Source organism: Macaca thibetana, chromosome 13, assembly GCF_024542745.1.
Source record: "Macaca thibetana thibetana isolate TM-01 chromosome 13, ASM2454274v1, whole genome shotgun sequence".
NCBI lineage: Eukaryota > Metazoa > Chordata > Mammalia > Primates > Cercopithecidae > Macaca > Macaca thibetana.
In genome coordinates this window covers 42,924,564-42,950,730 of record NC_065590.1, presented here as the reverse complement: position 1 = coordinate 42,950,730, position 26,167 = coordinate 42,924,564, and the positions used below count along the sequence as shown (strand labels likewise).

Below are 26,167 nucleotides of genomic sequence, written 5' to 3'. Positions count from 1 at the left end.
TCTGTTTTTGATTATAATCCTTCTGTGCATTATATTTCTAGTATTCAAATTATTAATACTATATATCTCTCATTGTTTTACTTCTGAGAAAATTAAAATCATGGCATTCCAAAGACTAAAGATCATCCGACAAGTGATAACAGCTATATAAATCAGTGATTTGACTGAGGTCTCTTGCCAGTCTGTGATTCCATCATAATTCAGCTTTTGGGTGCTCTTAAGATTTCTTCCCTGAGATGTGTCCTCCTTACCTCTGATTAAGACAGGAGTATATGGGAATGAGTCTTCCCAGTGATGAGGAACACTTTGACACTCAGACTTTGATCATCAGTGCTTTCAAGAAGAAAGATTTTTGATCAAAAGGGGGAAATGATAAAGAAAAGAAACTTAATCTGAGGAATGCAAGTCTCCTTTAAATGATCAGGACCAGAGAGGCACTGAAATATGATGACAGTCACATCCCATCTCCCCCCTCCACTGTGCCCTTGAGTTTAGTAATCATTTCAGAGTTGCCTGCTGTATGGGCTCTAGATGGAGTGTTTCCAGCAATAGTATAAATTAATCTTGTAATGCCATATACTGGACACCATAACTCATACCCTGTTGTACAACAGTGTATAGCCAATCACATATCAGTGTTATTTCTGTAAACCAATGAGAATTCCTGACCAAAAACTTTTGTAATTGCCCCCTCTCCTGATTCATCCTTTTTTCTTTAAGACCTTGAGCCTCTCCTTTTCCTCTGGAACACTTCCTAGTGTTTCCCAGGCTGCAGTCCTCAACTTTGGGCCAAACAAACTCTCAGCCTATATTAATTTTGCCTCAGTTTCTTTCTTTAGGTTGACAGACTCTTAGTGTCTCCCAGGGGCTCTCCTTCTCTTGCCCTTGAAAAATAGGACCTCATAAATTTAACTGGGCACATGGTCATTCATGATAAAGACTATATTTATCAGCTTCCCTTATGGCTAGATGTGCCATGGGACTAAGCTATAGTCAATGGATTTAAGTAGAAGTGGCATATGTAACCACCTGATAGATTCATCTTGCACACTGCCCAGATAGAGCCAATTATAAGACAGGGGAATTGCAATAGAGAAAGAGTTTAATTCACAGTGGTGGCTGAACAGGAGACCAGAGTTTTATTATTATTCAAATCAGCCTCCCTGAAAATTCCAAGGCTAGAATTTTTCAAGGATACTTTGGAGGGCCAGAGAATGGGTGCTGCTGATTAGATGGGGGTGCAATCATAGGGATGTGGAAAATAGTTTGCTTTCAAGTGAGATCACAAGACTGCTTGATGGGTCTGCATGGAGCCATTGTGGTCAGAAATGCAAACCTGAAAAGACATCTCAAAAGGCCAATCTTAGGTTCTACAATAATGATGTTTTCTGCAGGAATAATTGAGGAAGTTGTAAATCTTGTGACCTCCGGAATAATGGCTGGAAATTGTTTACATAGACAGCTTAGCAGAATTGATGCTCCTCTTATCCTCCTAACCTGGTGGTCTTTTATTAGCTCACAGTTTAGATTTGGGGAGGGGCTATTATCATTTAAGCTATAAACTAAATGTCTCCCAAAATTAGGTTGGCCCAAACCCAGGAATGATTAAGGGCAGTTTGCAGATTAAAGGAAAAATGGGGATTGGTTAGATTAGATATCTTTTACTGTCGTTAATTTTTTCACTGTTATAATTTTTGCAAAGATGGTTTCATTATCTTTATTTCAAAGTTAAACTATAAACTAAATTTCTCCCAAAGTTAGTTTGGCCTGTGCCCAGGAATGAACAAGGGCAGCTTGGAGGTTAAAGGCAAGATGGAGTTGGGTTAGGTCAGATCTCTCTCACTGTCATATTTTCTCACTGTTATAATTTTTGCAAAGGCAGTTTCAGATATGCCCCTCTTCTGATACTTCCTCCTGTTGGCTGAATGCAAACAAAATGAATAGAGCTGGAGAAATTGTTTGAACCACGACATGGAAGCCAAACACCAAGGATGGCAAAGAAAGGAGCTAGAAAGAATCTGGATTCCTGACATCATAGACCTCCATTCTAGCCTTATTCATCTACCTGGAAGTTTATATAAGAGAGCAACTAACCTCTTTCCTGTTCAAGCAATTCTTACTTGGACTTTTCTGTCATTTGTAGCCAAACACAACTAATATGATAATATTGGGCCAATCTAACTGTCTCACACCCCAATATAGGGAGTTCTAAACGCTGATGATCAAATCATATGACTAAGCAGATCAATTCCAATATCAGGTATGTTCACCAACCTCAACTGGGCCTTCAGTGCTGCATAGCAGTCTCTCCAATTCTCTCTGGTAGCCACTTCAGGCATTTATGTTCCTCAAACTTTTCACTCCTCCTTCTCCCACTTCTCAGCAGTTGACCTCTGCTTATTTCAGAGGGAAGATATAAGAAGCCATTAGATAAGAACTTACCCTTTCAGGCCGGGTGCAGTGGCTCACGGCTGTAATCCCAGCTTTTTGGGACGCTGAGGCAGGCGGATCACGAGGTCAGGAGATCAAGACCATCCTGGCTAACATGGTGAAAACCCGTCTCTACTAAAAAATACAAAAAATTAGCTGGGCGTGGTAGCACCCGCCTGTAGTCCCAGCTACTTGGGAGAAAATCATTTGAACCCAGGAAGTGGAAGCTGCACTGAGCCCTCTGTCTCTCCTTTTCTTCCGACCATAGTCAAACTACTTGACTTTTCTGGGTCCACTTCTTCATCCTTAAGGATCTTCTCAAAACCTCTGAAGTATGGCTTCAGCTTCCGCCACTCCATGAAAATGCTGTCAAAGTTGCCAACTTCCCTTGTAACTAAATCTACTGTACATTTTTCAGTCCTCAGTTTACTTTGCTCCTCAGTAATGTGACATTGCAAACCATCTCTCCTTAAATGATTCTTGTCTCTTGGCTTCTGCGTCATTGATCTCTTCTGGTTTTCTATCTCTTTTTTTTCTGACAGCTCTTACCCTTGGTCTTTGTTATGGGTTTCTTTTCTTTCATCCTACCCCTTAAATGTTAATCTCAGTCTAATCCTAATCACCCCACCCTAATCCTCTTATTATGCAAACGAATTTTCTACTTGGCTGGCGCCATGTTGTCTGCTCCTTACTGTACATGTGGTCGGCAGGGAAAAGGGAAGATGGAGCCACCATGTTGAACATGCCAACCCACAGGTAGCCTTTCCCTACTGGCACAGGTGCCGGCATTCACCCGTGCAAGCTTCCAGTTTGTCTTTGTGTCTGCAGCTTTATTTCACAGGCTGCACTCTGTTAGAAAAGAAAACAATGTGGGGGCTGCTTTTCATTAAAAGGAAAACCTTATCAAGGACTTTCTTACCCTCACTATCTGCCTAAATAATTTCTTTTTAACTTCTATATCAAAACTACCATCCATCTAATTGCCCAAGCCACTCATGGCTCCACTTTCATCTAATCAATCATAAAGCCCTGCCAAGTTTATTTTTACATATGTTATATACGTTTCAGACCCATTCATCTCTCTCCATTCCTACTGCTACTTCCCTTATTCCAGTTCCCCATCATCTCTCACTTGGGCTATTCTGTAACTTTCTCTCTCTCTGCCTCCAGTCTTCCATACCCAGTCTCCACAGTACAGCCACAGTGATCTTTCAAATGTGGAAATTTATTTATTTGAGACAGCTTCGCTTTTGTCACCCAGGCTGGAGTGCAGTGTCATGATCTCCGCTCACTGCAACCTCCGTCTCCCAGGTTCAAGTGATTCTCCTACCTCAGACTCCTGAGTAGCTGGGATTACAGGTGCCCACCACCACTCCTGGATAATTTTTGTATTTTTAGTGGAGACAGGGTTTCACCATCTTGGCCAGACTGGTCTTGAACTCCTGACCTTAGGTGATCCACCCACCTTGGCTTCCCAAAGTGCTGGGATTACAGATGTGAGCCACTGCGCCTGCCTGAAGCACTGAGATTTAATCACACCATTCTCTGATTCCTTATGGCCCATAGGATAAAGCTCAACATCTAGACTTGGCTTACAAAAGCCTGTCGATGTGTCTTCTGCCTGTGTCTTTGGCCTCTTCTTGCCACTCACCTCCTTTTACTCTCCATTTACCCACATTCAATTCCATTTTCTCAAGTATGCACTACTCTCTATTGGTGCTGAGTCACTGCAAAAACTGAGCCATTCCTTCTGCTGGGAATCCTCTTCCCACTTTCCCCACCTGCTACTCTGCCCCCGTCTTTAGCTATCTCCCTTTTCCTTCAAGTCCCTGATTCCTATCATTTCCTTCTACAGCATCTTCTCTGATTTCCAGAGTCTGGTTCAGCACCCCTTCTATGTGCTCCCAAAGGTCTTCTTCCTCTTTTTTAAAATTAATTTTTAATTTTTGTGGATACACAAAAGGTGTATGGATTTATGGGGTACATGATATACTTTGATACAGGCATGTTAATACGTTATAATCGCATCAGGGTAAATGGAGTATCCATCATCTCAAGCATTTATTCTTTGTGTTACAATCCAATTTTGCTCTTTTAGTTATTTTTAAATGTACAATTATTTTTTACTATAGTCACCATGTTGTGCTAGCAAATACTAGGTCTTATTCATTCTTTCTATTTTTTGTACACATTAACCATCCTCCTCACTTCTGCCCCATATCCCCATTATCCTTCCCAGCCTCTGGTAACCATGCTTCTACTATTTCCATGAGTTCAGCTGTTTTAATTTTTAGCTCCCACAAGTAAGTGAGAACATGTAAACTTTGTCTTTCTGTGCCTGGCTTATTTCACTTAACATAATGACTCCAGTTCCATCCATGTTGTTGCAAATGGAAGGAGCTCATTCTTTTTTTGTGGCAGATTAGTAGTCCATTGTGTATGGGTACCACATTTTCTTTATCCATTAATCTGTTGGTGGACATGTAGATTGTTTCCAGATCTTGGATATTGTGAACAGTGCTGCAATAAACATGGGAGTGCAGATATCCCTTCAATATACTGATTTCCTTTCTTTGGGTATATACCCAGCAGTGGGATTACTGGATTGTCTGGTTGTTCTATTTTTAGTTTTTTGAGGAACTTCCAAATTGTTCTCCAAAGATCTTTCCTTCTGCTATAGCACTTACACCATATTGTAATTGCTTATTTACCTTCTGCAAGACTGCAGCATTGTAAGGGTAGGGACCATGTCTATTTTATTCATCTTTGTATTTCCAGAGCCTCTCAGCTCAACGTATTCTTACTGAATAAATGAACCCAAAGTAGGTATTCAGTTTTTAATACGTGCTTCACTTTCCTAGTAGATAAACTTGTCTGTGTAGTCAGTCAATTAAGAGAGATTCTGTGTAACAACCACTCTCATGGTGAGTTGAAAGAAAGAATTCCCCTCTAGACATCTTTAATGTTCTTTAAAAAAATCACTAATTTTAACAGAGCATTGTAAATTGTGATACTCAAGCAGAAAAAAAGATCAAATTAAAATCAGCTCTTGTTTTCCAATTTAAGTTGTCAATAGGCCTCCATGTTTGAGGTTTCCCCAGGAGTCCCACAGGACAAGGAGAGAGAAAAAGGCTTATCACAACTGCAAGTCCAGACTCTTCCTACTTTCCTTCTCCACTCAAGAGTGGAGTTCCTCTCCTATCCAGTGATCTTAAGGTTGCTAGAAAATTAAAAATAGTTCTTCAACACATGCAGGATGAAGGCTCCAGTTCTAATCTGCTCAAATATTCAATGAATATTTAACTGCAGGCTGACTGTATGCAAGACATCTTATTTTTCATAATCTCCTCAGGTCTCCTGTAAGTATTTTATTCTCTTGGAAAGACCTCCATTTAAGAGAAGGAGACCCTTACTTTATTGACAAAGCCCCCCTAGCCTTTAGAAAGTAGAATAACATCTGATAGTTTAACTTCCAATCATACAAGTACCAATCACACTACTAATTTAAAATACCAAAAAAGAGATTTTGGTAACAGCTAATGGAAAGGTGTCTTGGGTCAGCATAAAATTAAATTCCAATACAAATACAAAAAAAAAAAAAAAAAAAAAAAAAGAATTCTGGTATCTTAAATTATCAGATAATTTTGCTCTGAGCTGTTTTTCTAATCAGATTGATTATGATGTATTGCATTATTCATACTCTTTTATCCATTCATTCCTGTATATATTAGTCCCAATATATGTTTGCAAGATTGCTGGTCATAGGATAGTTTTTCTTCAGGAGAAAATAATTGGTCAACAAAGAGGATCACATTTTAGATTTATTAACATAATAACTACCTCAAACCCCACTTCAAAAAGAACTGATGATCTGGCATTCCATTAAAAACACAGCATTATCTTCTTGGCACCCATATTAGTTTGCTTAGACACAACACCAGAAAACAAAAAGCAAATGCTGGCATTTCAGAAATGCTGTGTTAGCTGGAAATGAACCATGCAAACAGAAGCACATAAAGAACCTCAAGAGTCAATGTGTTTTTTCCAGCCAGGAAAATAGTGTCACTACCTAAGATTCCCTTTTGTTTAATTATACCTAGTACTCTAAATAAAGCCTTTCTACCTTTCTACATAAAGGGAAACTTTAAAGAAACAAAGTAACAAAATAGATGTTTTTGAAGTATTTTCACTCAATGAGGTATGAGCTTCTTGTTGCAGACCCTCGGTCCTGTGGTTACAGATGTACTTACAAATCAGGCCAAGGATATCTGGAAATCCAGGTTAATCATTAGTCCAAAATGTCAGTCATAACAACAATAATGACAAAGTCAAATTAATGTAATATTCTCAGAGTAAAAGTATGTATTTCTCCTTGTTATGTCAATTATTTTGCTCATGTTCCTTCCATTTTGTAGGACATTTCATTGGTCAGCAGGCTTAACTCATCATAATGAAGGAATGAATTAAAAGGTGAAGATCAGCTTTCTATTTTAATTCCCATTATGACAAAACATTTTTGCAGATCAAAAAGATGTTTGAACTAGTGTCACAGATCAACACAGAATTACATTCCAATACAAGCTAATAGGAACAAATTCCTTGGAATTCGTTGTTAGAGAATTTGATATGTTGGATCATTGCTCTGTACTCTGTCCTCCAAACTATATAACCTTTCAAAAGTGTTTCAGCTACAAATAATTTGGATAATCCTTTCCATTAGCCATTGAATGATTAAAAAGCTCCTTAGACTGAAGATAACTTTAGGATTCATTTAAGATGCTCCACCTGGGTGCAGTGGCTCATGTCTGTAATCCCAGTACTTTGGGAGGCCAAGGCAGGTGGATCACCTGAGGTCAGGAGTTGGAGACCAGCCTGACCAACATGGAGAATCCCTGGCTCTACTAAAAATACAAAATTAGCCGGGCATGGTGGTGCATCCCTGTAATCCCAGCTACTTGGGAGGCTGAGGCAGGAGAATTGTTTGAATCTGGGAGGTGGAGATTGTGGTGAGCTGAGATTGCGCCACTGCACTCCAGCCCAGGCAACATGAGCAAAACTTCATCTCAAAAAAAAAAAAAAAAAAAAAAGCTCCAATTTTGTTTTATTTCAAAGAGCCTACTGAGCTCCCAAAATAAACAGGCTGTAAATTTGTTAGTCTGAGACCATCTGCTGTTACAAGTCTAATTCCATACATAGGGCCAGCACCAAAGACCCAAGGAACTAAAATAGGGTAGAAGTATTAATTCAGGATGCCAAAGGGTTGAATTACTTTGTTCCCATAGAATGGCCAGGTAATGAGATTCATGACCACAGAGCCAAGGAGTTAAAAATAAAAGTATGTTACAAAAAAATAGGAAATGCTGGCTTCAGTATAACCGAATCCTCTCCGAAGGACAAACTGCTTCTCTTGATATTTTCTAACTCCCCTCACTCAGTCCCTAGTTTATTTACAATGAATAACTGCCCATTGTTACCTACTTTGATAAAGGAACATTTAAGGACTGGTATCTGAGGCCAGACTGGATTAAGGCTTGGACCCATGCCTTATCTGAAGAATTCCTTGTATTTGTGAAATTCCACCCAGACAACATTTTCAATGGTCCTTTTGTATTTAAAGAAGAATTAAAACACTTTGGTAAATAAATATGGCTATATTTGAAGTCAGTAGCAATAATGAAACCATAAAAGCAGCTGCAAAGAAACTCTTGATTGTTAACTCTCAAACTTTAAAAATCCTATAGCATATACCAAAGCAGAAAAACATTCTTTTAATGCTTCTCTGCAAAAGGTTACATCCCAAGAGTCATATCTTTGACTTTAATTTCATCATGACAAGTATCACTTCACAGTTATATTAGCGCTGCAACAAGATACCAACTTTGCATAGTATACTTGATTCAGGGATTCCTGTCACAGTTGAGTTCTTTGAATAAAATCAATGAAAAATAGAATCAACATTTGCATTCATGCAGTATGACTAATATAGAAATGACACTAAGAAACATGTTAGAATTCACACACTCAAGTGAACACTGTTTCTTTCAATCTGGTCACCTTGAGAAGCTATACTTATTCCAAAATTTGGAGGGTTTTTTGGTGGGTGTGTTTATGAGAGAGGAGAGGGAGACAGAGAAAAAGAGGGAGATGGGGCTTGGGGAGAGAGACCAATCTCCAAAAAACTGCTTGTTCTCTCTTCCCCAACCCCTATGCAAAACAACTTTGGAAGACTCACAGTGGGGGATTCCTCCCACTACCCCTCCGCAGCTACCAGCTGAGCCCATACTACTTTGGGAGCTCCTAGCTGTAGATATCAAACAGCCTGTGTGAACCTGTCATTCTCTTGTCCCTATATACCTGGTCCAATTCACCTCCTGCCCCTCACGATTCCAGATTTTGACAACTTTTTTTGTTTTTTTGTTTTGAGACGGAGTTGCTCTCTTCACCTAGGCTGGAGTGCAGTGGCGCGATCTTGGCTCACTGCAACCTCCGCCTCCCCGGTTCAAGCGACTCTCCTGCCTCAGCCTCCCAAGTAGCTGGGATTGCAGGCGCCCGCCACCATGCCTCGCTAATTTTCGTATTTTTTTGAGATGGTTTCACCATGTTGGCCAGGCTGGTCTTGAACTCCTGAACTTAGGTGATCCCCCCACCCCCGTCTTGGCCTCCCAAAGTGCTGGGATTACAGGCGTGAGTCACTGCACCAGGCCCCAAATTTAGACTTTATGGTCACTACGGTTCAGGTTACTATTGTTCAACTACTTTGTGAATTGAGAAAGATTTTTTGAATTGCTTGATAGTATAGTAATTTTAACATTTTAATGAGACGTTACCATCTCCATTTCAAATAACTAATTTCCCAAAGGTCATCTGACAAATAAGTCAATTGAAAGTGAACAGTATCTGAATGCATTGCATTACTGCAGAGGTATGGTATGTAAAACAACTGTCCTAACTCCATAACAAATAGAAGAGTAAAGTAAGATCCTTGTCCCTGAATGAGCACTCATATATTAGCTGAATGATTTATAATGATTTATATAGCGTACCAAAGGACTGTGAGTCTACTGGACAACTCTTGATTCTCTTTCCCTGCTTTTGTCTTTCATTTCCAAACTAGGCAGCCTTTAGTTAAATGAAATCTGAAGCAGATCATTCCTTACCTTTGGGGGAATCATTGTTTACATGACAATAAGAGTTGATAGTTTTACTCTGCAGACACTTATAATTTAAAAACAAAAACTTAAAATGCAATGTTCTTACCTCTGCTTCAACAAACAAAACATGGAAATATAACTGAGTCTTGGTGACTCAAGTTTATGCTAATCAAAGTATGAGGATAGACATAGGCATGGAAGTTCTAATACCAGATCTGTCAATCAGTAATCAGTTCATCTTGGCCTTCATTTCCTCATCTGTAACTTGATATCCAATATCCTCTCGTTTATATTTTATAATTTTTATTAATAGTTATGCAGTAATACGATATAATACAACTCTAGGAAATCTTAATTTTCCCTTTAAATATTGGCTGCTTGTTGTGCCTTTCCTCATCAAAATAGGTTCTTAAAAATTTGAATTCTGGATGACATCCTTTTTGGCTATCATTGATATTTCTTTTTTTTCCAGGGTAATCCTTTTGTTCTATCCTGGCACCATCGATTTTCTTCTTGTTGCCTTGTCAACTTTCCAGTTAGTGCCACTTTTTCTAGTATCTTCGCCTTTTTCCTTCCTATTTTCCAGCCGATGAAAGCATATTTTCTGATCAAATAAAGAGCTTATACATAACCTTTATTCTTCTATTTTTGTTAATGCTTCTACTCAGTATTAAGTAGCTTAAAGGACCAGAGTTCTCAGTTTTCTCCAATCATCCAATAAATAGTTTTTGAACATGTATCATGTGCCAGAAATCATACTTATTTACCAACTCGCAAAAGAATTCCTTCAATGTGTTCCATCATTGAAATGGGGAAGCAGCAAAATGTGGCGGTTATGTACACACAAATTGGGTGAGACTTCCAAAGTTCAAATTCCAAGTTCTCCATTTAAAAGACACGTGAATCTTGGGCAAGTTACTTTGCTATGGCTGGTTTCCATTGTAAAATGGATGTAACAGTTCCTTCCTCACAGGGATGTTTTGATTTTTAAAATATCAGTAATATTCCTAGGAGGGCACATTTAGAATAGTGCTTGACACACAGCAAACACGCACATGTTAGCTGTGAGGAATGCTTGTATGCTGTGGCTTAATATTCACACACATAGCTGAGTTGACAATTTAATGTCAACCTAAAAAACCCAGCATTCCTATTGCATCATCTAACACAATGTATGGACATGGTATTTTATGGTGATTATTAGGAAAACTTTGGATCTTATTACTGTTTTTTTGTTGATAATTATCAAATACAGGCCTATTTCCTTCAGGGAAACTGGACACTAAAATCTGGACTTACAGGTTTAAGAATTCTGTTTTCCATAAGCACTCAAATATTTTTTCAAAAATTTATTTATTTATTTATTTATTTATTTTGAGACGGAGTCTTGCTCTGTCGCCCAGGCTGGAGCGCAGTGGCCGGATCTCAGCTCACTGCAAGCTCCGCCTCCCGGGTTCCCGCCATTCTCCTGCCTCAGCCTCCCGAGTAACTGGGACTACAGGCGCCCGCCACCTCGCCCGGCTAGTTTTTTGTATTTTTTAGTAGACACGGGGTTTCACTGTGTTAGCCAGGATGGTCTCGATCTCCTGACCTTGTGATCCACCCGTCTCGGCCTCCCAAAGTGCTGGGATTACAGGCTTGAGCCACCGCTCCCGGCCCTTTTTTCAAAAATTTTAAAATCAAAGCACAACCTGTGCTCTGCCACTGCCAAAAAGGATTTGAAGCAGCAAAATATTAAGATTCAAGAAAACTGAAAAAAAATTTTTTTTTTTTTAAAGGCAAGAACCAAGGAAAAAGGTATATATGGTGAGGAGGAAGAAAAACTTTATCAGAATACTTTGGCTAAATGAAAGGATTATAGTTGAAAACAAAACTTCATTTCCTTAGAAGGAAGCCAAAGCAAAGAGAGAAACATGAGAGGTGTCCCAACTCTCTTCAATGAAAGGAAATTCAGCATTAATCAGTTTCTAAGCTAGCGTGGGGTATATAGAGAACACTGATCATAATGGTTGAGAACTTTGATACTAGTTAAAAGTGGAGATGTCCTTCCTTTGCAAATGTCTTGTCTAACAGCTGACTCAGTCTAATACTCAGGACTGAGTTCCTGATTCCTCCACCAGTGCGCCTCATCCCCTAAACGGTTCTTCCTATAATCTCTACTTCAACAAATGGCAGTTCCATCCCTCTAGTTGCTGAGGCTGATTGAGTGGAGTCATCCTTGATCCCTCTTTTGTCTTTCAAACCCTGTAGCTGATCTGCTAGCAAATGCTGTCAGGTCTGCCTTTAAAACACATTCAGAATCTGATCACTTTTCAAACCACCTCCACTGCCACCACCTTATCCAAACCATGGTTTATCTCCAGGATTACTGCAATGCTTTCCCTGATCCCACCTTCAGTGTACTTAGATCCTATTAAAATATGTCACATCAAGTCACTCACCTGCTCAAAACCCTCGTGTCCCAATCTCATTCAGAATTAAAGCCATAAATCCCAGGGGGCTCTCCAAAATCTATTGTCATCCCTATCTCTCACTTAAATTCTGTCATTTTACTTCAACCTTACCTGATATTCTTCCTTGATTCATACCACTTGGCATCACATGCTTCTTTGCTATTGTAGAAATATCCCAGACATGCTATTTCAGGGCCCTTTTAAGGGCCTTGTAGAGCTCTCTGCCTAAATGCCACTCTAAGTGGCCACTCCCTTCTCTCTTCAGCTCTTTTAGAGTTTTATTCAAATACCACCATCCCAGTGGGGCTTTCCCTGGCCTTCCTGTTTGATATTACAAACACTACTCCTCCTGCCCCAGCATATGACATTTTGCATCTGCATCTCCTCTACTTTATTTGCCCCCTCAGCACAGTTCACTGTCTATCATATTGTACATATATACATATTTATTTTTACATATATACATATTTACTTTTTCTTGCTCATTTCTATCTTGTCCACTAAAATACAAACACGATGAAGGCAGGGATCTTTTTTTTTCCTGCTGTATCACCTAGTTTAGGACAGGGCTTCGTGCACAGTGGGTATACAAAACTCTGTTTTAAGAAAGGAGAGGCAAGGCGCAGTGGCTCACGCTTGTAATTCCAGCACTTTAGGAGGCTGAGGTGGGCGGATCACTTGAGTCCAGGAGTTCGAGACCAGCCTGACCAACATGGCAAAACCCCATCTCTACTAAAAATACAAAAATTAGCCAGGTGTGGTGGTGGTCACCTGTAATCCTAGCTACTTGGGGAGGCTGAGGCAGGAAGAACTGCTTGAACCCAGGAGGTCGAGGTTGCAGTGAGCCGAGATGACACCACTGCACTCCAGCCTGGGCGACAGAATGAAATTCCGTCTCAAAAAAAATAAAAAAAAATAAAAAAGAGTAGAAAAAATTTGAGGACAAAACATTAAAGAATACTTATACAAGAGTAATTCTGAAAGTGGGTGTGACATAGAGTAACGGAGTTCAGTGATGTAGAGTTTTGCTGTTCTGATTTGCTATAGGTGCTTAGAGAAAAAAAGAGAATGGAATGGAGCATAGGTTTATTAACCAGTGGTCTCTAAAGTGCAGTAGCACAGCAGGGTGTGGTGGCTCACACCTGTAATCCCAGCACTTTGGGAGGCTGAGGCAGGAGGATTGCTTAAGAGCAGGAGTTTGAGACCAGCCTGGGAAATCTAGTGAGACTGCATCTCTACTGAAGATGAAAAAAATTAGCCAGGAATGGTGGTGTGTATCTGTAGTCCCAGCTACTCAGGAGGTAGAGGTGGAAAAATGGCTTGAGCCTGGGAGGTTGAGGCTATGGTGAGCTGTGATCACACCACTGCAGTCCAGCCTGGGCAAGAGAACAAGACCCTGTCTTAAACAAAAAAAAAAAAGTGGTAGCACAAGACGATCCACTGCAATGAAGGGCCAAAGTATTAGAATTATGTTGATCTTATAACCTTAGAGACATAAGAAGTGGACTTTCACCGGTGCCCTCAGTCTGGGTCAGAAGGGAAGAGTGAAGTGGGACACTCAAATGTTAGAAGTAATCCCAGCACTTTGGGAGACCAAGGTGGGTGGATCAGAAGGTCAGGAAATTGAGAGCATCCTGGACAACATGGTGAATCCTCGTCTGTAGTAAAAATACAAAAATTAGCTGAGCATGGTGGCGCCTGTAGTCCCAGCTACTTGGGAGGCTCAGGCAGGAGAATGGCTTGAACCCGGGAGGCAGAGGTTGCAGTGAACCGAGATGGCGCCACCACACTCCAGCCTGGCGACATAGCGAGACTCCGTCTCAAAAAAAAAAAAAAAAAAAAAAAGAGGTAATTACATACTTTATTTATTCCTACCCTGCTTTACGTGTACTGGAAGACTTTTACATGAGGGAAGTGAGCAAAGAAGGCTGCAAGAGGATAAGCTAGCAAAAGAACTCCGATGTCCGAATGGCTGCCCTTCATGTCTTGCTTCATTACCCTACCATGTTAGATAAAGGGAAATTTAATTCCTTGAACAAATTAAGTAGCATTTAAATATGAAGATTACTTTGATAAAAGAGTTAAGCCATAAAGATTATCTTTCTTGAGAGTGATTTCTTGGGGAGACCTAAATACAACTTTTTCTCCTCCTTGGCCAGAATACTGACATTCTCTTAATACAACTGAGTACTTACAAGTAAAAGTGTGCTATTAGGCCATGGCAAAATAACAGATCCAGTATTCAAAATGCTTAAACAGCAAACACCCAACGGATCATTTAAATTGCCTGAGTTTTCAAAACTTGAATGTGATAGAAAATGAGCCAGGTTTTTTCCTGTTAGAAGAAATTGTCTTTACCTGTTAGAAGAAAATGCAGGCAACTTTAGGAAGGGCGTGAAACTTTTACGGTTATGAAGGCACTATTTAAATAGTCTAACATGCAACTTACAGGTGCCAACTCCCTAGCAAGGCTTAACTTAGACAAGTCCTCAATTATTCAACCACTAACAAAGTTTCTTTATTAATAAGAGATGCTTTTCAAAAAGAACCAGAGACTTTAAAGTGTTACATTAAATGCAAACTCTTCATCTGTTTCAACTGAGTATTTTTGGAGTGTGGAACAGAGTTGTCCACAGTTTTCACTTCTCGTTAATCATTCTCGATTATGCAAAAATGAACTCACAGAGACAAATTCAAATATCTATTTTGAAAAGTATTTACTTAGTTTAAATAAATTAATGGCAAATAAAAATTAAGCTACAATATATAGCCTGAATAGAAATGACTAGAACAAATACAACACAAGACTTGCTTTCTTGCATTAGTCACAAAGCATGTGACAATCTAGAAAACTTCAAAATCAATTATATTTCTTTGAAAAAGGGGTAACAGCAGTTACTGATACATCACAACTAATAAACTTATAATACAAGTTCCTGACATGCATTTCCTGAGTGAACCCAAATGATCATTTTTAAAAACAAGGAAGTTTTGACAGTTGAAGTAAAATAAAATAGTTCATGGCTTCTAAGCAACAAGTTTTGTTTTTTAAAAACCAAAAGAAAATTCAGAACAGTTTTATAAGAGGATAAATTAAAGCTATGCTAACATATATAAAACTTTGCTACAGTCAATTAAGTATTATACAACTTCTCAAACTAAAGGAAAACAAATCAAAATATTAAAAAAAGATACTGTCTAATCTAAAAGTGTACTGGTTTCTACAAGTGTCAAAAACAGATTTGATGTAGTGCAACTGTCTATACTTGTGGTGTCTTTGAAAAAAGGGTGGGAAGGAGGGGAGAGAAGAAACTTGTTCTTGCTTTTGGAAGCAAAAGACATATTGGAATTAGAGAATAAACAGACCATGCAGTGCGTCACTCCACGCTGCAGTCATTGGTGCTCATCTGCCAAGCAAACATTTACTTAAGTCTCACTGTGGCAATCTCCTTAGGATTCAAACCCAGAGTTAAGGCTGGTCTGCTAGAAAGGGGGGCACTATTGTCATTCAACCCTTTAGATCTCTAGATTTCCTTATGCCTGAATAAGGCCAAATACAGAATAATTAATTAAGCATTTCTTTTTCCAAAAGCAAATCAAGTCACTCTCCTTTCTTGCTAATTTATACTTTTTCTTATGGGAATGATTTTTTTCTAGGAACAGTGAACAGATGAACCACAGTTTATATCCAAAAAAATAAACTTGCCAAATGCTGCTGATACTAAAAACAGATTAGTTATCATGGGAGAAAAATAGATAATCTAGATTAAATTGCATATTCAAAGGAGCATATAAAATGTTTCTTAGCATTAAGTTTTTGTTATAGTACTACGCTCGAGAGAAACATTAAGAAAAAATCTTTCCTGATTATCTTTAATGTGGTTAAAAACAAACACCTTTCACACAATGGTAATTAATATGAAATTGGTCTTACAAATTACAAAGTATTCTAATTTACCAAATTCCATATTTAGACTGGGGTGGGGAGAGAGGTTCTCTTGTCCTTCTTCCTAACTTTGCAAATCCTTGAGCTAGGTGTGCTCACTAAGCTACCATTCACACCAAGGGTGTGACACCATCGTTACCATGCTACTCTATCAAGAACATTCTAACGTAAAATAGAAAAAAGTTAATATACATGTTGCTATATTTTACAATGTTTGCAACAAACTGTAAACTAACATAGTTTGAACCAACAGTACCCTCAGTTATACAAAACAATTTCAGCACTGAGGATGGGTGATTCAAAAACACTAAAAGGAAGGCATCAAATTAGACTATGTCTTTTTCTCCTCAAAATATATTTTCAAAACTCAGAATTCAGAATACTGATACTTTCAGTAATTCCTTTGCTTGAGTTTCCCAGATTTTTGCTCAGAAATTGCTATTTATTATAAATGTTTTAAAAAATTCTTCATCTTAATGCAAATGACCAGAGCAGAAAAACTGTGACGTGGACAACAGGTTCGAAAACCCAACTCACTTAGCTTATAAATTTATAATGTAGTCCTGGAGGACAACGGTCTGTTAGTCTAGAGGTCCTTGAAAAATAAGTCTGATGTAGCCTTGTTCACCAGCCAACTGATGTGCACAAAAGGGACAGGCTGCATGAAAAGTATGAGTACCATGAGGAAGCGGGATCTGGGACCAATAGGCAGTTGTCTTTTCTGAACACACATGCCCACAAGGGCTAAACGCATGGGTTGGAGGGCCGGCGTCCACATAAAATCCAGCTTCACATCCAAGCCACAGAGGAACATAGGGACCGACAGACCTACACATAGGACATTCACGATCTTTTCCATCACGTTCTTCTTTGTTTCCCCAGTTATGATAGCCATGTACATGGCCGCAGTTTAGATATACCCATGGTTGTTTTTCATCTACAACATCTTTCCTCTTCATACTAGGAAATGCTAGTGTGTTGAACCCTACAGGGCACTGAGGTCGTGCTGCATTGATTTCCTGTCTTAAAGCCTCCAAATGCTTCACGGTAGGAGTGTGGGAAAGGCCTTCTGCAGTACGCCATAGCAATGTTGCACCACAGAGGTCAATTAACGAGCCATCTTGTAACTGATTGCTTTCAATTTCCACCTAGAGAAGACAAGAGTTGAAAAACATATTCACCACTCTGTTTTGGATTTTTACATAAGCCTTTTGGTTTTAAGTACTCCTTACTCAAGAAATGAGATTTCCTAGGATTTTCACTAAATATTCAAGAAACGGACAGTAGTTATCAAAAAGGTAAGTTTGAAAATCAAGGATAAAATATCAAACATTAACATATTTCTTTTTAGCCTTATGGTAAAGACAACTTATGATTAAAACACCTGGCTAATCAATAAGTCTAATATTTTTAATGAGGTAAATATGGTTAAAGATATACAGATGGCTGAAAAGATCAGAGTGCTGTTTAGTTTAAGAAAGCTTAGGTTTTAAAATATATTAACATGATATGACAGAAGAATAAACTTTCAGAGTTTACCAATTTTTTTTTTTTTTTGGAGACAGAGTTTTGCTCTTATTGCCAGGCTGGAGTGCAATGGCGCGATCTCAGCTCACCACAACCTCCACCTCCCAGGTTCAAGTGATTCTCCTGCCTCAGCCTCCCGAGTAGCTGGGATTACAGGCATGTGCCACCATGCCCAGCTTATTTTGCATTTTCAGTAGAGACAGGGTTTCTCCATGTGGGTCACGCTGGTCTCAAACTCCTGACCTCAGGTGATCTGTCCGCCTCGGCCTCCCAAAGTGCTGGGATTACAGGTGTGAGCGACCGTGCCCGGCTACTAAATGAAATATTAACATACTGACCTCTAGTATAGAATCTGGTAGTCAGTGTTTGATAGCCTTAGTATTCTGTGTTGGCAATAGATTTAAGAGTTTTCTGGAATGTACGTAATGCATTCAGTTCAACTCATCCTATGTGTTTATTGTAGCTAATTAAGAAAATACCATTCAGTATTTACCATTTTTCCTCTCTGCTGCGCTGATCTGGTTTCACGCAGGCTAAATACGTTTCCACACACCGATATTTCTCTCCATATTCCAGGCTTGGAGTCTTCTGTGAATCCATTGCGTGGATGCATCACAAGAACACCATTAGTGGTCAAACCATCCATCTGCCCATCTGATGTCTTCCATTTGGCAGCCTTCTCCTAGTAGAAATAATAGAAGTGAGCTTCCAATTACTTGTAATTTGGAATGAAAGCTAGTATAAAAGAAAGCATCATTTAGAAAAAAAGCTTTTTACCCCAAGAAAGATGTTTTTTGATGAGTCAAATCCTGCGGCATAAATCCGTGCTGTAAAGGGAGGATTCCGTTCACATATGATTCTACAGGCAAATCTTGATATAGTACTTTGTACTGACTGTGTATCAGAATTACTTTGACTTCCAGGAACTGTGTCAGTTACTACAAAATCAATGGGGCTTTCAGTCGACCGGCCAATCTGAGGGAAAAAAAATATCTATAAACCCATTCAAAGAACACAGTGGAAAATCCATTCAAGAAAGGCACAATAAGGAGAAAACATTAGGCCTTTGAAATTTCTAAAGTTGAAGCTTACCATACTTAACGTTGGGGGCATCTATACTCTTGAAAACTAATCAGACTGTCTCTGATGAAGTAATCACTTAGAGCATGGAATTAAATGAGAACTTATAATAATATACGAAACCCTCAGGAAATGAAGAGTTCAGGAACGGCTGAAATTTCTAGATGGCTGCAGATTTTAATTTTAACCCTTTTGGATGGAAATATGTGTATCATGTAGATTTCTTCTCTTTAGAGATATTTAAAGAGATATTCTACCTTATTTAACAGAATATAGTGAACATATATAAGTAAATATTTTAGGATGACTGCAGAACATTACACTATAAATACCATTTACATTAAGCTGAAATGCAGTGATGTCTTCAGGTGCTATAAGAGGTATACAAGACTGCTGATCCTTATGTCAAGGGCTTACATAGCCTTGCTTTGAGGTCTTATGTATACTTCATATATTTTCCTGTTTCTTTTCTGCCAGGTTGTCAGCTATCACTCCTTGTTTTTGGTCAAGCCTGTATCCAGAAACAAGCCCCTCTTTCAACTGGCTACTCTTACTCTGTTATGGTTTGAGAAATCAAATAACCTACTTCAGAGAAAAGTATTTCAAAAGGTTCTGGTGAGAGCCTAAGGGATTCTCTAGGGAGCACAGAAAAGGAATTTCACTGCATCAACTTTGTGGCATTTATTTTATATATATACTCTTCCTGGTTCTTGGGGATATTTCAGAGAGACAAGGCTCCCAGATAAGAGTTCTGGATGGGTGAGGTGTCAGAGATTTCAAAACATCTTCAGAGGTACTAGCTAGTAAATAAGTTAATTGCATTTTGAAAGTTGAAAAGAAAAAAGGAAATCAATGGTTAGATGACAACAGTCACAAGTGTCACAGGACTTTAAAGCAAACATTTGGAAATTATCAGTTCATGAATGTATTTGTTATAAAGTAGTATCATAAAATTGAAGAATGTGGGTACTGAGAAAAAATACTGACCCTCTACAAAGATAAAGACTCTTATTCTTTACATATTTTAGCCTCAAGTTCCCTGTATCAGCACACTTTCAGATAAACTTCTTTAGTGTTTTTGTCCACTTGTCAAGTATAAAGTCTTTATATTTAGATTGGATAGTTTTAGAGGGAAACTAGTTAACAAATACAAGGTTGGATATTCCTTTTCTTTATTCTTAAAAATAAACAAGGCCGGGCGCGGTGGCTCAAGCCTGTAATCCCAGCACTTTGGGAGGCCGAGATGGGTGGATCACGAGGTCAGGAGATCGAGACCAGCCTGGCTAACACGGTGAAACCCCGTCTCTACCAAAAAAATACAAAAAACTAGCCGGGCGAGGTGGTGGGCACCTGTAGTCCCAGCTACTCGGGAGGCTGAGGCAGGAGAATGGCGTAAACCCGGGAAGCGGAGCTTGCAGTGAGCTGAGATCCAGCCACTGCACTCCAGCCTGGGCCACAGAGCGAGACTCCGTCTCAAAAAAAAAAAAATAAACATATCTTAAATGGCCTCAGATCTTTGAAACTAAAAATATTTCCCCAAACACAAAGGCTCTTTAAAGGCTAAAAGATACAGGCCAAGGATTGAACTAATATTCAGAATCAACAGAAGTAGCACTTATTTGGAAAGAGACTGTTCCAGAGAGCTAACATTTCAACTTGGTCTTGGAAGAGACTAGTTAAGACACTGAAGCAATATTTGTATGACAATGAGAAGGAAGAAACTTAAGTATCTATAAAGGGAAAAAAACCCACCATGAATGTGATCATATGCCAAAATCTGATTGTTACTAATTCTACCCCTTTCTAACTGCTATTATTAGCATTAAAAATACAGCTCTTTTGTTACTCTCCCTCACCCTCACGAGAAAACTCAGTGGTTCCTTATAGCTTATCCAAAATTTGTAGTTTATTATTTCTAATAATAGTTAGAAACTGACTCAAGATTTGCCTCCCATCTACCAATCCAGCCAAATTTCCTGCTATTTATGTATATTAGCTACAAGTAGCTTATTCATCAATCTTTTACCACACTGTGTACTACTTCTTTGCCATCTCTTTTGCTAGAATGCTTTTCTACTGGTTGCTGGCAAAAATCCTACTTAACCTGATAAAAAGATCTACATGAAAAGACACCAGTATAAAGTCTCTTCTCCATCTTTCCTCAACACAATCAATGTGCTTAAAATTTAGAGGGTCAGTACAGCACCTAGGCATGTAATCAGCTTGTAATGTCTCCCTTACTTCGTAGTGCCAAACAATGCATAGAGTTGGAGTTGGAACATCTGATGACTTGAACAACAAATGTTCTTGTTCAGTTTACAGGGTAGACAATCCTAGAATGTTTCTAATACAATTCCTCAAAGACTGCCTAGTTTATCAAGGTAGTTTCTGATACATCACAGTCTTTTTGATGCTGAAATGTTTGGATTTTCCAAAGGTATAATACCTGTAGAAAGGACATAATCAGTTTATGATACTGGGAAAAATTCTCTACTTTATGAAAAAGACAAAACTCAAAATGTTAAAACTTATTTAAGGGCCTTCATTAGATGGTGAAGACATTGTTTCAGAATTCAGGATGCCTAGTTTAATTTCAGTTTTGCCCCCAAGTAACTCTATCATCGTTAACTCACAAGATTTCAGTTAACTTAATCTACCAAAGATAAGGGGTAAACAAATAAATATAAGGCACTTTCTGAAGCTAAAATTCTAGCCTGTGACCAAATATCTTGGAGATACACACACACACACACACACACACACACACACACACACACACACACACACACATTTATCTACATTTTATTAAAGAGATGAAGTCTCACTATGTTGCCCAGGCTGGCCTCAAGCTATTCTCCCACCTCAGCCTCCTGAGTAACTGAGACTACAGGCCTAGTAGCACCTTGATTTTAAAAAAAAGCTAAGCTCATTCATTTTCACTGCTTGTCAGTGAAACAAAATGTGAAAAACCATCCTAAAGCTTTGTGTTAGGTTTTTCTTGGATCTAAACATTAATCTTCATTAAAGATGTAATTTATTTTTGGTAAAAGAGAGGAAAACACAAATGCCCACATTCTAATATTAACTAGAGAAAAGAAATTCAGTATCTCATCTCATTAAAAGGGTTGAGCAGAGGGAGTGAATTCAAAGAAATATTTCACTATTGACTGAAATTAAATATATTTCCAGGCCTTTTCACTTTTATTTGCCTTGTAAAATAAAGAAAAATGGAAAAGTCCATGTGACAATAATTATAAAAGCAACATTATCAGATAATTTATGTTCTACTTAAGTTTGTTTATAAAAGGCTAAGCTTTGGAGAGCTCAATATTAAGGGAGAAGATCAAAGATTCTATTTACATCTTTGGAATTGACTGTCCTAAAATCTACCAGTTTACAAAAATATCAGCACTGGACTGGTACAAAAAGTAAGAGAAAAATACTTTTATTGCATGAGTAGCACTGACCAAATATGTGCTGAGAAAAAGGTTTGATTTCAAATAGATAATAAAATAGTTAGCAAGTGCCTGGATTGTTTATTGCCTAGAGAGGAAGGTGGGAGGTAGTGGTAGAAAAAGTCATAAATGTGTGCAGAATATTTATTGTTTTCTTTTTTGGATAATAGCTACTATTCACTAAGTGTTTTTACTAAGTGCCTGGCACAGCGCTGAGTACTCTACGTGTACTAGATCATTTAAGCCTCTTAACAGTCATAGGGTAGAGTCTATTATCTGCACTTTACAGAGAAGGAAACTGAGGCATATAATGGCTATGTAATATTTACCAGTAATTCTTATTCCGGAGCCTATCTCAACTGTGCTAGACTGACTTCTATTTATGAGGGTTAGCAATCAATCCATATTTTAATAAAATACAATATAAATATATGATAATCCTTTATCTGATCTCAGCAAAACTTACCAATAGATTTTTAACTTTTTTGTTTTTAAGAAAAAAAATTTTAGATGTTATAATACCTGAAACATATCGGTGTTGCTGTCATGAGTATATTCAACCACCACAGTCTGGGCCCGAGATAAAGTATATGATATGCTATGCTGGTCCTTGTTGCTTATTGCCTAAGAATGAAAAAGTTAATAGCAAAAATTAGTAGGCAGGTCAATCCAAACAGATAATCTTTTCATTAAAAAAAGGGAAAACTATTTATCAAATACATGACATACTTATATATTTTCCCCCTGAAATTTAGAGAGGTTAATAACTCCTGTCAGTTGTGACAGTAGTTTCTTGGGTTGAATGGGGCATCGAAGAATATTTAGAAGCAGTTACAGAGTAAAAACATAATTTTCTTTCTTTTTTTTTTTCCCCCAAAGATGGAGTCTTGTTCTGTCGCCTAGGCTGGAGTGCAGTGGTGCGATCTCGGTTCACTGCAACCTCCGCCTCCCGGGTTCAAGCGATTCTCCTGCCTCAGCCTCCCAAGCAGCTGGGACTACAGGTGCATACTGCCATGCATGACTAATATTTTTGTATTTTTAGTAGAGACAGCATTTCACCATGTTGCCCAGGCTGGTCTTGAACTCCTGAGCTAAGGCAATCGGCCCGCCTCAGCCTACCAAAGTGCTAGGATTACAAGCGTGAACCACTGCGCCTGGCCCATAATTTTCTTTTATCAAACCACTACACTCCCTTATAAAGTATTTTAAATTATAAAATAATCAAAACCAAATCCCACATAAAAACAGAAAACAGTACTCTGATAAGAAGAAAATGCAAAATCTTGCAAAATAAGAAGAATCTTATTTTTGAAGTAATTCAGAGAGCTATAAAGTTCACTCACAAGCCAAGTTAACTGGTTTTCTAACCATTTTGTGACTCTACAGATGACAAATGTTTGCCATATGCTGGGTGAGATACAGAAAAATGCATTTGGGATTTGGTCCCAGGAGATAAAAGAAAAAAATTCTTTAAAAAACAAAAGAAACATTCATAGAATGATTAAACATTACCAAAGGAAAGGGATGTAATGCTTATGACTGTATTTCTGACTTATCTCAAACTAAAAACATTGCTAAAAAGAACTTTTCAGTTTTGTTTTCAAGTGTTTTCTATGTATATGAGTTGAAGATAATATCAAAGAAGGGGAAAAATCTAGTCATCACACAAAGGAAGTAGAAATGGGCTGCATAAAAAGAAAACAGACACAAAGACAGAAGAGAATAATTATATACAGCAAAGAAGCTGAATGAAAAAATCCTTCTTAATTAGAAGTTTGGCATCATAAGCTTTAACTTGGTTTCAATTTGCAGCTAATCTGTAATAGATAAAGCCTTAAAACAACAGCTTTAAGACTGTCAAATTTCCAAATATCTACAAACAGAATACAGAAATACACTATTTCCAAATACACAGAGACCATACTAACGACTCAGCTTTATCAAAGCTTAATACTGCCACTTTTGCTTCTGATTTTTTTTTTTTTTTTTTTTTTTTTTGCGACAGAGTCTCGCTCTGTTGCCTAGGCTGGAGTGCAGTGGCGCTAACTCACTGAAACCTCCGCCTCCCAGGTTCAAGTGATTCTCCTGCCTCAGCCTCCTGAGTAGCTGGGATTAAAGGTGCACGCCACCATGCCCGGCTAATTTTTGTATTTTTAGTAGAGATGGAGTTTTGCCATGTTGGCCATGCTGGTCTCGAACTCCTGACCTCATGATCTGCCCGCCTCAGCCTCCCAAAGTGCTGGGACTACAGGCATGAGCCACTGTGCCTGGCCTGCTTCTGATTTTTTTAAGGAATTAAACTACAGATACGATCGAGGCTGCCTACATGTCCCTCCCAATTCCCTTTTCTCCACAGAGGTATCCAACCTCAAGAATGCAGTGTAGATCATTTACATGCATGTTTTACATATTTCTTTCTACACATTTAGGTATTCATAAATACTATATAATTGTTTTACAGGTTTTAAACACACACACACACACACACACACACACACACACACACGTTTTAAGAGACCAGGTTTTGCTATGTTGCAGAGGCTGAAGCGCAGTGGCTATTTATAGGCAGGAAAACGGCACACTACAGCTTTACCCTGTGCTCAAGTGATCTTCCTGCCTCTGCCTCCCAAGGAGCTGGGACTAACAGGCATGTGCCACTGGTTAAACAGCTGACTTTTCAATAAAATAATTACTTAGTATTTTAAAATTAATTCTTAGTGGCTAAAGAGATTTTAAAACATTGGTTTTTTTGTGCTTTGAGATTGTAATCTTTGTTTGTTAGTTATTAAACCTACTGTTAGACTGAGAATAAAAACTATGTCAAGTTAAGTTTGGTTCTCACTGGTCTAGAACGCAGGGTTTTACCTACTCATCCCAGATGACTACCAGACTAAATGCTTAATTTTCGTCATGACCTCACAAATACATTCCTCCAAAATTTAAAGAGGAAAGAGTCAATCTTTTTTCTTTTTTCTTTTTTTTAATTGAGACAGGGTCCCACTCTGTCACTCAGGCTACAGTGCAATGGCATGATCTCAGCTCACTGCAGCCTCTGCCTCCCCGGCTCAAGTGATCCTCCCACTTCAGCCTGCCAAGGAGCTGGGACTTCGGGGCATGCCACCACACTTGGCTAATTTTTTGTGTGTTTGGTGAAGATAGAGTTTCACCATGTTGCCCAGGCCAGTCTCAAACTCCTGAGCTCCAGTGATCCGCCCACCTTGGTCTCTCAAGTGCTGGGATTACAGGTGTGAGCTACCACATCCAGCCAAGGGTCAATCTGATCCCTAAGATTCTTATTGCCTAGTAAAGATGAAAGATGAAAAGGAGATAACAATGAAAACATGAGGACACGGCAGAGTAAAATAGGAAGAAAAGTACAGAATATGGTATTATAGAGGTAGGGATTAGAAATATTTTCCCTTATAGTGGTTTTCAACCAGAGGTAGTATTAGCTGTCTAAGGGGCATCTGAAAATATTTTGTGCATTTTTTGGCTGTTATGAGGATTTGCAGGCTCAAATGGCATTTTGTGGGTGAAGGACCCCTAAATGTCCTGTAGTATGTGGGAAAGTCCTGAACAATGAAAAAGTGGCACACCCAAAATATCAAGAGCACTCCTGGGGGAGATACTGTAAGAAGCTCCTCAGATTGAATCAATCTGAGGTTTACTTCCACCACCTGCTTAGCATATTCCTTCTCTCCAAAGGAGCAAAAAGAAACTGTCCCCTTTCTGCACTAACTGGTTCCCAAATAGTAACGGAGGAGTCCTAGTCAAGGCCTAAGGATTCTTTCACAAATCAAACTGGATATAAAACAAAGCTGAGAAGCCAATTACCTTCAGACACTGAAGCTGTGACCTAAAACCACATCATATGCCAATTTTTCTGTCTCTTGTTTATTTAACTTATAAAGATATGCTTCAGATGGCATAATATTAATGTACATTCTAGGGCTACTTAGCTAAAGATACAGGTACTTCCAGGACTCAAAGAACTCTTTGTAATTTTTCTTATTTGCTCATTACAATATCAAATTCTTTATAACATAAAGTCTGTGTTATAAAATTGGAAGCAGACAAATTCACAGAAAATATAAAGATGTGAAATTCCCCCTCCTTGTCTGTCGC

At 38.6% G+C, this 26,167-nt stretch overlaps 1 protein-coding gene across 2 annotated transcripts in view; it reads right to left on the bottom strand.

The window, feature by feature from the left end:
• Positions 1 to 14,736: 14,736 nt before the first annotated feature.
• The window catches only part of PELI1 (pellino E3 ubiquitin protein ligase 1), a 65,625-nt gene continuing 54,194 nt past the window's right edge, over positions 14,737 to 26,167 (bottom strand). For both annotated transcript variants that reach the window (XM_050754822.1, XM_050754821.1), the window contains 4 exons: positions 22,565 to 22,666; positions 18,285 to 18,482; positions 18,001 to 18,189; positions 14,737 to 17,128 (listed from right to left, as the gene is read on the bottom strand). In XM_050754822.1, the coding sequence (XP_050610779.1) occupies positions 16,562 to 17,128; positions 18,001 to 18,189; positions 18,285 to 18,482; positions 22,565 to 22,666 (1,056 nt within the window). In that variant the 3' untranslated portion in view covers positions 14,737 to 16,561. The remainder of the gene's footprint in view (positions 17,129 to 18,000; positions 18,190 to 18,284; positions 18,483 to 22,564; positions 22,667 to 26,167) is intronic.